The sequence below is a fragment of the Chanos chanos genome, chromosome 1 (assembly GCF_902362185.1).
Source record: "Chanos chanos chromosome 1, fChaCha1.1, whole genome shotgun sequence".
Lineage (NCBI taxonomy): Eukaryota > Metazoa > Chordata > Actinopteri > Gonorynchiformes > Chanidae > Chanos > Chanos chanos.
The window spans coordinates 28,063,449-28,075,221 of NC_044495.1; the positions used below are offsets into that span (position 1 = coordinate 28,063,449).

General features: G+C 40.9%; 1 protein-coding gene across 1 annotated transcript; it reads right to left on the reverse strand.

Annotated features, from left to right (window-relative positions):
• Window positions 1–564: 564 nt before the first annotated feature.
• On the reverse strand, window positions 565–11,020 carry cntn1b (contactin 1b). Its single transcript, XM_030774640.1, has 23 exons — window positions 10,963–11,020; window positions 10,805–10,846; window positions 10,594–10,720; window positions 9,117–9,298; window positions 8,573–8,668; window positions 8,154–8,366; window positions 7,769–7,868; window positions 7,382–7,563; window positions 7,100–7,224; window positions 6,697–6,814; window positions 6,236–6,386; window positions 5,788–5,915; window positions 5,346–5,518; window positions 4,840–4,963; window positions 4,221–4,388; window positions 3,722–3,871; window positions 3,328–3,398; window positions 2,780–3,011; window positions 2,407–2,519; window positions 1,908–2,097; window positions 1,513–1,628; window positions 945–1,101; window positions 565–647 (listed from the first exon to the last, which is right to left on the reverse strand). The coding sequence occupies exons 1-23, from the start codon at window positions 11,018–11,020 to the stop codon at window positions 565–567; spliced, it is 3,099 nt and encodes a 1,032-aa protein (XP_030630500.1).
• Window positions 11,021–11,773: the final 753 nt, after the last annotated feature.

Consider the following 11,773-nt stretch of genomic DNA (forward strand, 5'->3'; position numbering starts at 1 on the left):
GTGAGGTGACCCTGTGATGAATAAAACCGTTTGGCCTTTGGTTTCTCCTTCCACTCCCCCAGAGCTCCAGTCAAATCATCTGCCTCAGCTCAAATAATTTATTTAGACGTCTAGTAACCTACCCCTTGATCGACTGATTTAGATGTGCTATACCTGTAAGACAGTTATGTCTGTCCAGTTCACCTGTTTGCAGTTAGGTGATCATATGAGTGAAATGCCCTACAGACACCAGATAAACATATTGTTGGCTAACTGTGCTGTCTACTGATTCAGCCACTGTGGATGTCTTGGTACTTCATAAGGCATATCAGTATGATGAAAATATATTTTGCTCAATATATTCATTATATACATTCGCATTCATTGGAGTGTATACACACAAAGTTATGGTATTTTATTTTTTCAGAGTGCCGTGAAAATTCCCCTTCTCCATTTATGAGACATTAATGGACTGGATCTGGAGTGAACACACAAGACTGTAAAGCGAGAGGTCTTCATCAAGGTGAGGGGTGGACAATGACTTTGTAAAATTTGCTTAACAAAAAGAAGAAACAGGTGGTAGCCTTATATCTCCAGGTTCATCAGACCCAGTACCAGCAGCAGCAGAGTGATGAAGCTGAGAGACTGGGTGCCCAGGGAGGCTCTCCCTGTGGAGAAATACAACACACAGAGTTCACCGCTACAGACAGTGCTTCAGATATTTAAAGCCTCCCTTTCCTGTCTCTCATTCTGAGTGATCTACAGAATTCGACTGTTATCAAATCTGTCTGTTAAACCCTATGAAAGAAAGAAATAAAGAAAGAAAGAAAGAAAGAGAAGTCATGAAAGAAAGAACGAGGAAGGATGGAAAAGGAAAATCAGGAGACGAGAAGGAGGATAGAAAAGAAAGACACACAGAAAGGAATGTATGATGGAACCAGACAGGATGACAGGATGCGATTTACCTTGAATACGGACTTGTGATATGGGTCCATCCCCTCCCTCACAGCGTGCTCGCACCTCAATGATATAATCCCCTGTCTCAGGCATTGGGAATTCAATGTAGTGCCTGCCTGTGGTGATGAGCTTTCCTGTCAGGTATCCCTCCTGCCTGAACATGACCTGAATTCAAAGAGGAGATCAGTAGCACAGTCCACCAGCAAAGTCCTACCGTTTCAACATAGACTCATGTCTTTGCTTCCTGGCCTTTGAAAGTATTAATCTCTAATTGGTATAGGGCTTAACATATTTAACAAAGTTTCTGCCTGTTATTTTCCCTTCTCCATTCCTTTACAAATCTCCTCTCACATATGACAGCATTTGCTGGCAGCATTGTTTTTTCCAGCAGGCAAAGACAGAAATATCCTATATTTTCTCACTCCTCTTTGTGGAAAAGAGGTTATGTCATACAATCCAAATGTTCCACTAAATTAATTGTGGCTCAAATGAAACATTGTTTCATAAAACATTAATATACTTTACAGAAACACGTTAATACTAATGAAAACCAATGCCCTGACAGGGCACACCCACCTTATATCCCTCCACGTAAGATTCATTCCAGTAATTATAAATGTGGTCCCAGTACAAGTAGACCCATTTGCGATTCCAGCTGACATACTTGTAGAGCTTTAGGCGACGAGAGGGAGCTATAAAAGATGACAGAAAGTGTTTAAAAACACAATTAGAAATTATATTTCTTGTGAGGATTATTTTGTCTTTGAGATGTATAATCAAATTTCAGATAACTAAATGTATGTATTCATATCAAGGGTTTAATATCTCTGAATCATTAAGTCATTCATACTTATGGGTGGTTCACCTGCTGTAAAATTTAATATCTAAACTGTTAACTAATTCATACTGAAGTATTATCTCATAATTTAAAATCTAATTCACATTAATATATTTTTGTGCGGAGCTCTCACGTGGTCGTCTGGTGAACATCTCGCAGTGTTCGCTGGGCGGTCCGAGTCCGGCTCCGTTAAAGGCCCGCACCTCAATGAGGTAATGTGAGTCGGGTCGCATGTTCTCCAGCCTGGTCTTGTTAACTGAGCTGTGTACCAGGATCCGCTGAGCTGCAGCCTCCGTGTCGTCATACTTACGCCAGTAGCGTACCTGGTTCACCAAGACCAATGCTCTTTTACTATTACATTATATGGTGAATGTGACTTTTTTTGCTCTGAAAAATGAAGTCGGTGCCCTTTGATGTCTTTGCCTGTCAAAATTATGCTCTGAAGGACTACATTTATTTCATGTACAAACACAGATATATATAAAAACAAGAATTGATGATACAGAGGAGTCACACACCTACAAAACCAGAAATGTCTTACATCCCTGTATTGTATCATATTGAATGTATATCAGTCAGTACCGATAGAAAACATTGTGACATCATTACTGACTTGGTTCCTGAGAACTCACCTGGTAACCATCTACCCACTGGGGAGGCTGCTGAAAGACAGGAACCCACCAAACCAATGCCTCTGTTGAGGTGACCTGCCTGGCATAAACATCCAGTGGCGCCTCTGTAGGGACTGGAAAAGGAATGCACAGAAAAAACATGCAAGGGACAAAAGCAGAAAGTAGCTGATGAGCCCACTGCGAATCCACAGTGTACTCGGAAGTGAAGAAGAGACTCTGTGGAAAGCTATTTCATTTCTTTTTTTAAAATCAGTCATCCTATTCATCAACAATAGGACACAGTAGATTTTAGTGGTTTTGAATCCCAAGCCCGACAGGGTGCAATCCTTGACACAAGAACTGATAAATCATAAGTCACTCTGGATACACTTACCACCCAGTGGTGAGTAGATAGTGGAGGTGAGGCTGTAGGGTCCTTCCCCCTTGCTGTTGTAAGCCTTCACTTTGACTTGAATCTCTGTGTCTCCTGGAATGGCATCTTTGTACACATAACGTCTAGTCTCTGTATCATCCACCGTCGCCCACTTCCACTCAAAGTCCTCGTGGGCCTTGAATGCCACCATGTAGCCAAATTTCCGCCCAAAAAAGTACTGTGGTTGCATGGGCTGTGCATGTGCATTTGAACAATGAAAATGATTGGTTACATTTCCACAAATACTACACATCCTTTCCACGTGCTAAAATCCCAGTCTGAACGATTATTTCAATGATCAGCACTTTCAAAATAAACGTTTGTCTTTCCATGTTCTAAAATATTTGTTGTATTCATTGTGAAAGTGTAAATAAGGCTACATTATACAAAACAAAATTGAGAGAACTAAAGTACTGCTTTGCTGACTGCATCACAAAATTTAAATGTTTCAGTCTGGAAAGATTAAAAAGAATGCATGCACCCAAACTAGGTAAGGACAGAGTTCCTACCGTCCAGGTAACAATCAGCTCCCTGTTCATACCCACATAGCCTCCGACATCTGCGGGAGCCATTGTAGGGACTGAAACCAGGGATAGCAGCATTATACTTCTTTACACCCCACACAAACCAACATATATCATACAAAAGTATTAGATTATAATTTAACCACATTTTGGATCTGTAAAACATTAAACTCCATTCTTGATCACCTGGGATTCTTGAGCACTAACCTAACACTAGCCTGGATTTGGGAAAGCAAAACATCCATGACTCTCCCCCACACACATCTAATTCATACGATACATGAAAAAAGGGGCAAAGAGAGGTCGTTTCCTCAGGGAATTGGAACAGGTCTTATATGTCTGATATGTGAGAGATGCAGGAATGAAAGAGGACACTCACTGGCATCCCAGGTCTTGATTGTGATGGAGGGCAGACTGGCTTCACCTGCACCAAACTCGTTGATAGCATAAACACGGAACTGGTATTCCATCCAGGGGTAAAGATTAGTCACCTCTGCACTGTCTGCAGTGCCTCCCAGGAACACAGGAGCTTTGAGAACAAATGAGAAACCAGACACTCAGAACAATTGGTCATGTGACATCTGCCACTGATGCAACCATTATACCCTCTCCTAATATTAACGATATACTGTATGTTTCTTCAGTATTTACTGTACCAAAATACAGTGTGACTACACAAAGAAGACTAGAATAATTTTACTGTGATGTCGTCTCATGTTCAAAACACCAATAAGCACACAAGGGTTTCATTAGCTAAGGCTGCTGAGTGTTCACTTGTATGAGATTTGAATGACTTGCTGATAGAAATATCTAAATACTTGGTAATAAGACCACCTCCAATTATATTACACCCTTCATCTTACTATCAGCAAACTCACAGGTCGTGGCAATTTTCCAGTCCTCCGGGTCAAGAGCATAAAAATCCCGTGTCTGGATTACATGCTGGGTGAGCGGACTGCCATGATCAGAGCCAAGTGACCACACCAGCTTCACTGACGTGTCCCTGATCTCCTCCACCCGAACCCCACCCGGAGGACCTGGGAGGCCTGAGAGATGATGGTAACATGAAACATTATCACAGAGAGGTGCCATAGGGAGAAACTGTGGAAAGATTCAGTAGTGGTACGGTGGATGTTTCTTTTTTCAAATAACCAGGATAGCTTTTCACAGACACATGTTTATGAGTCAGCAAACTTATGTTGTACCTGTTTGAAAGTTAATTGGAAAAAAAACCTTCACAGATTACCCAAAACAGCACTTTCACAATACATAGGCTACTTCAGCTTGGCCTTACTCTGGAGCTGGATTAGCACACAAATTCTCAGTCTAAGGTTTGAATGATGATGATGCTTGTGCAGTGCTCAAAGAAAAAAATGGGAATGGAAGCTATGAGTGAAGGACAGCCTTGGGCTAACTATCACCATTGGGAAAAGCTCCTCTAGCATATATAGGACATATAGCTCATTATGACAATGCTAGTCATGTATCATGGCTTACCTTTAACAAAGAGGTCTGCTGTTACTGTGACATTGTCTACAATAGTCTGGGCAGTGCAGGAGTAACGTCCAGCGTGTCTAATCTGAATATTCTTTATCAGTAGATCACCACTGTATTCATGGCCCTGAGAACACAGTTTTTATTCAGTGGGCACAGACACAAGCAGACACAGACACAGATGCGGACACAGACACACACGCACACAGAACAGTTCTGTCACCAAATATGTACTTTTCATCTCACTCATCTGTAAAAATCATTTCACAGATTAGAGAACTTTTAAAGATAACATTATCATGCTGTCTTTTATAGGCTTGCTTCTGAATTTTTGCACATCAAGTGGCAACAGTGAAGCTAAAATTACAATTCTATTGTACTGTGTGAGCTACAGCAACCACAAATTACAAAGCAAACAACAAATGTTGCCAGAGATAGTCTCGTTTAATGAAGTTGATGAAGACAGTACGTGTCTGGGTGAAATAGGGAACTGTTTCATTTGCTCCTACCAGAAGTTGTTCATAGTGTTCCCCATCAGTGGCAAAGTTGATGATGTAGGAGTCTACAGACCAGATGAAGGTGATGTCCAGTCTAGGGTCACAGGAGGCTGAACACTGAAGAACAGTACTTTCACCTACTGAGACTTCAACATCAGACGGAGCCACTGTGATCTGGGTAGCCTCTGAGTACAGCACATACAAATACGAATACAACTACACTCATAAGAATAAGCAAATAATCTTTACCTTCTCACAAAAAAATACAAATACAGACATACAGATACAGACACACAGTCAAGTTCAGATGCACACCTAGCATTATTTTAAAGACACAACAAATAAGAAGAGAAGTTTTGAGTGTGAAATCATTCTACATATGGCGTAAAAAAGTCTATTTAGTTTGAGAATGCTATTGAAGGAGGACGTAGCCACAGGGGGTTCTCAGACTGACCAGTGATGGTGAGGGTTCCACTGCTGTTTCCCTTTCCTCGATTGTTCTCAGCAAAGCAGGTGTACACACCCTCATCACCGTTAGTGACGTTAAGGATCTCCAGACTTCCATCATCCCAGATAAAGATTCTACAGTGGAGGAGAGGAACACTCTCTCATAATTGCAAGATTATGACCAATCTTGTCCTCTTACAGTGATACTCTACAAACTCTGCAGTTAACACTAGCGTAAAATATCTCTGTGTAGGCTGTGTTTGCTTGTGCTTTGGACTACACAGAGCCCGGAACATAGAAAGTAAGAATACTAAGAGTATTTTTTGTATATACTGTGAGATACAGTTAAATTTTATTCTCAGAAACATGTTTGAATATGTACGTATGCTGCAAATGACTGATGTGATTATTGAGTGGTTAACTGTGACTATAGCACCATGCTGAGACAAACACACCGTGAGGAGTTGGTGAGCTGCTCAGAGCCTTTGGTCCAGATGAATTTGGGTTTTGGTGCGGCTCGTGGTTTACACTCGATCACAACACGTCCGTTTTGAGCTCCCAGCAGTTTTTTCTTCACAGGGTTGTACTCGAATGTTGGAGCACATGCTGAGAAGATATCACAATGAAAATGTATTTTATGAGTTTCTGACAAATGTATCTCAACCATATGTTGGCGATGCTACCCCTGGAGGGCTGCAGGATGTGTATGCTTTTAGATCAACAGAGCACAAACACAATTAATTAGATACTGATGGTTCTGATCAGTCACTGATTATTATTAGAGTAACATATATTATGGTCTTCAAGGACAAAGATTGTCTAGTGTTATTATGATTATTATTATTATTATTATTATTATTTGTTTTTTTTCTGTTGAGCTGTGTACATATTTCATGCTCATTGGAGGAGTACTCACAAACCACACGTAGTTCTGCGTTGGCATAGATGGTTCCCCAGTTGTTTTCAGCGATACATTGGTACATCCCAGAATCATCATATGTAAGGCTGGAGAACTTCAGCTCTCCTTTCCCATACTGGACACATGACCAGAAAAAAAAATAGTTTGGCAAGTCTTATGTCTCATGGCATGTGTATTATACATACAAAATGCATAAAAGCACACTCTAAATGTTTATTTCACAAACTGTAACAGATTGTTTTTATTGTTTTTATCAGTCACCAAATAACATTCATCTAGCATCCTCCTATGTAACCAGAGGAGCTCAATATTTTAAGCCTTTATATTTAGGACAAAGCATCATAACCATCATTGATAAACTAGTGTAATTAAAGACTCTCTCCTAAATTTCATGTAATACCGAGTAGCCATCCTTCAGCCAACGTATCCATGGATATGGCTTCCCCACGGCAACACATGACAGAGTAAGCTCACTGCCAACATCCTTCTCTGTGTCATTGATGTGCTCTGCCCACTCTGGGGCACCTGGTCAGCAATAACATTAGACAGTGAAAATTTAAATGGAAAAATCGAGTCAGAACATGAGAACATGAGAGCATTTGAATTTCACCACAATTCAAATAATATGAACCAAAATTCTCCAAGCACAGAGCTAAGAGACTGCTGAGTAAGTGATTATTACCCTCCACATACAGCCACTGTCTGTACCAGTCCTTCCCACGGACGTTGAGAGCCTCACACTCATAACTGCCTTCATCTTCATACTGTACATTAATGAGGTGAAGCAGGGCCCCGTTCATGCTGACCTCGTAATTCGGAGGAAGGTCGGCATCCAGTTTCCTCCAGCGGATGTGAGGGATTGGGCTGAAAGTGAAATGACCAGGTCAAATCCACATCATTTTTAACCTTCCAAAACATAGAGCAACGACTCTAATAGCAAAGGCTATCAGAACGCCACTAACACAAGCTAAAAAACTCAAGATCATCCAGTTTCACCGTATTTGTAGTAAACTGATCACAGATTCTCTTAATGGAAAAGCTCTTATGTGTTATTATCTTGATGACTCACTTTCCCAGTGCAAAGCACTCAAGTGTGATGTTCTGCCCAACCAGAGCGTAGGTCTTGGGAAATTTGACTCTTATGTCTGCAGGATACCTCTTTACTTCCTCTGGGGGGGGAAATGAAAGTTAAATGAGACTTTACAGTTAATTTGGGTGTGTGATTCTACCAATCTACAGATGTAAGGGTTTCATTGTTACTTTACAATGGAAATGTGTAAGGAATGTACAATGGTAACATAACAAACATGATATGTAGATGGTCAAGATATTCTAAAGGAATGAACTGCACTGTTATGAGATACAGCTCAAAGCAATTTAAGTAGTGATGCAGAGACTTCTTTGCTTTCAAGAGTAGCTCAGAAACAGCGAAAGACTGTGATATAAGCAGACACGCTCACTCTCGATCTGGGGCACCAAAGGGATGGGGGGGCTGAAGACGCTCTTTGCAATGGTGGGGCTATACACCAGGCAGGAGTAATTCCCCACATCAGAGGCCTCTACTTTGGCAATGTACAGGTTGCCAGTGGTTTGGGACACAAAACGTCGTTGGTCTGGGGTGATAAAGTTGGGATAGTCATTGTATATCCATCGGTAAGTGACCTCATCTGGAACAGAGAAGGTAGAAGATTTTAGTCTTTCCATGACTCCACCACAAAGTTCTAATTTTTTTTAAGCTTTGCTGTAGCTCTCAATAACCACTGTAATCAATTAATTTTATAAATCTAGTTCTTTGTGAGAAGTATGCCTGAAGGTCTTGTCACCATTGAATACGTTAAGCAAATTTAGACCCAAAGATCTGAAGAGCACTCACATGGGTAGTGTGATGGTGGGGCACACAGAAGGACCGCTCCTTGTCCCTCTTTGGCATACACAGCTTCTCTCTCATCTGTAGGGAACTGATCCAGGTCTGAGGCCAAAACAATTGATGCAGCAGGTGAGTCAAAAGGAGAAAAACTTACCGCAACAACTCTTTAGTGATTCTACTGGAAGTACATTCACTTTCCATTACATATATTGTTCATCAAACCATTGTGCAGGAAAATAGAAATTTTACTGGTTTAATATGCCCTAGGGAGCACAAACATTCTTTAATCTGTATTTGAAGTGAGCATGAAAAATTGAGGCAATCATGCTTATGCGTCATTGTTTTGCAAAGGGAAATTTAATGGGATTTGCTACTACTCAGTGATGATGCATACTGGGTTATTATTGCGGCCTCAGGGTAGGACATCACAGGATCTATTTTGTATTACTAATCAAACTGCACAGGATCAGTCCACAGGATCACTGTTTGTCAGCTATCTCATGCCACGGGAGATGTATGAGCTGTGTAAACATACACGTTCATCACTCACATCCAAACTTGAGGGTGGCTTCTTTACTAATGACTGTGCCATAGACGTTCTTGGCCACACACACGTATTTCCCAGCATGCTTGCTTTTATCTGGGTTAGTGATGACAAGGTTTCCACCCACCAAGCTGTAGTGTTCATCTGGCTGTTCCAACAGCTTGATCTCCCAATTATTTAACCACCATCTGAAATGGAGAGACATCTTCATGCTTTCAAATCCCCGAAGAAAACCCCTGTCTACATATCTTACAATTAACCTGTAACTGATATCCTATACATGTCATGCCCCAAGACAAGCTAACACTCACAATAGATGATCAGGCCTCAGGTACAGTAACGCTGCGTGGTAATATCACTTGTAAAAAGTGCTATACAAATTAAATTGAACTGTATGATAACATCACATATATTATCTGACTGATAATGGTATAATAAACCAAGATTCTTGTCAGACAAATAGATGTGACCATGAGTAGCTCTCAGACAGAATTTAAATGGGACAGTGCGTGGACAGTCTACGGATCACAACCTTAATCATCTAAAGAGTGGAGACAGCTCAGGCACCAAAACACAGGCATTGTTTTATCACATGGGTTAAGAGCATATTACATCCCCAATGGATGGTCGAGAGACCAATTATAAGCCAACACAGAACTCAGATGCACTTCGCAGAGTAGGAGCTAACTCTGCTTATGCATTTGTTCTGGTCAGGTTCTAACACAACCAGACTGAAGTCATCACATGTAGTTAGTACCCATATATTACTGGCATTAAATACATTTGGTAGGGCTAAAGTGTGATTACCCAAACACAGACACTTTGGGCAGAGAGTTTGTCAAAATCAGAGTCAGTCAGATGTTTATAGTTGTCAGAATTATAAATTGCTTCTGTGGTTATTTATCTATAAGACGACTGTCACAGCCTGCACCTCAGTTTGGACTTTTAGTTTGTCATGTCTTTGTGTGCCTGATCTCTGTCTGTCTCCGCCCCTCACCTGTTCCCGTTTGTCTAATTATTGACCTTGTTAATTTTACCCAATCCTGTTTTGCCCTGTTTAGTTTCTCCTTCTACTTAAGTCCTAGTGTTTTCCTTGTCCATTGTCTATCGTTGTTTGTGTTTTAGTGCACACTGTTACGCTGCACCTTTTTGTTACCAGTTTTTGTTCCTGTTCTGCACATGTATTTTGATCTTCAGTTCCAGTAAAGTCCTCCTTTTTTTTCACCTACATCATCGTGTCTTTGCACTTGGGTCCTGCACCACACCACCAGTGTGACAACGACTAAGTGAAAACCATGCTAAAACTAGATGTATTTAAGAATGAAAACATTTTAAAATGACACTTAAAATTGCTTAATGGATTCTAAATTCCAAATTCTAAAACCTTTGTAAATTTGTACAAATATATAAATTAAATAACATTGATTAATTTGCATTCATGAATAAATGAATGTCATAAACAGTAAGCAGTTGTCACTGTTACTTTATAGTAGCTGGTGGGTTTGCTCGCACTCTGCAGTTCATGGAGACTTTGGGCTCAGGTGAGTCCTCAGCATAGACCTGGTCCAGAGGCTCCTCCTCAAATATTGGCCCATAACCTGTGGCTTCATCTGTAAAACAGGAACAGCATTTGTGTAAAACTCAGTAACTTACGTAAATTAAAATCTGTGAATGTACAAATAGACTTTGCTCACCGCCAAAGATTCTGGGCTCCAAAAACCTGGGCTTGAGAGCAGCTGTAACAATATGAAGGGCATTATGATTCCAGTGGAAAATAGAGAAAAATGGACACCCTTATATTAATAGATAACATAAGAACATATACACTGAAATCACGCTGATAGTCACTCACCTGTGAGGGAGAACAGGGAAGAGAGAGCACACACAAACACAGCTGCCAGGGTTGCCATGACAATGTCTTGATCACAACACAAGCAGCTCTAGCTCTGCCAGTGATATGACATATAGAGAAAGAGAGAGAGAGAGAGAGAGAGGGAGAGAGAGAGAGAGAGAGAGAGAGAGAGAAAAGAGAGATAGAGAGAGAGAGGGAGAGAGAGAGAGAGAGAGAGAGGGGGGGGGGGGGGGGGGGGGGGGGGGGTGGGAGGGGAGAGAGAGAGAGGGAGAGAGAGGGAGAGAGAGAGGGAGAGACAGAGTCAAAGGGAGAGAGAGACCTGAGGACCAGAACACTGCCATGTGTATGATCACAGTAAATTAAATTATTACATAGGAAAGACAGAAACACATTATCTTTGAATAACAAAAGTGTAAAGTTAAACCAAATGCTATCCGATCCTAGAGCTATTTGGGTCTCATAATAACAACAAAATATTCCATAGTATGTCACAATGAACAGCATAATTGTTATGAAAAATACATCACAAGCACAGTCACCCTTTCAGACATGTTCTTCAAGATTACTATTTCACATTCAAAAGAACTCACTCACTATACCTCACCCATCCCATCCCATCCCATCCATGTTCATCCTCCCATCCCATCCATGTTCATCCTTTGATCTAAAATCTGTACTAATCTGTTCTGCAAATCTCATCACATTCACATAGTAATTATTCTCCCTGCTGCTTCAGCTTATCCCCTCTCATCCACACACCATCCTCCATAAAACCCCTGTAGCCTCATGACATACTGTCCTATTGCGATCT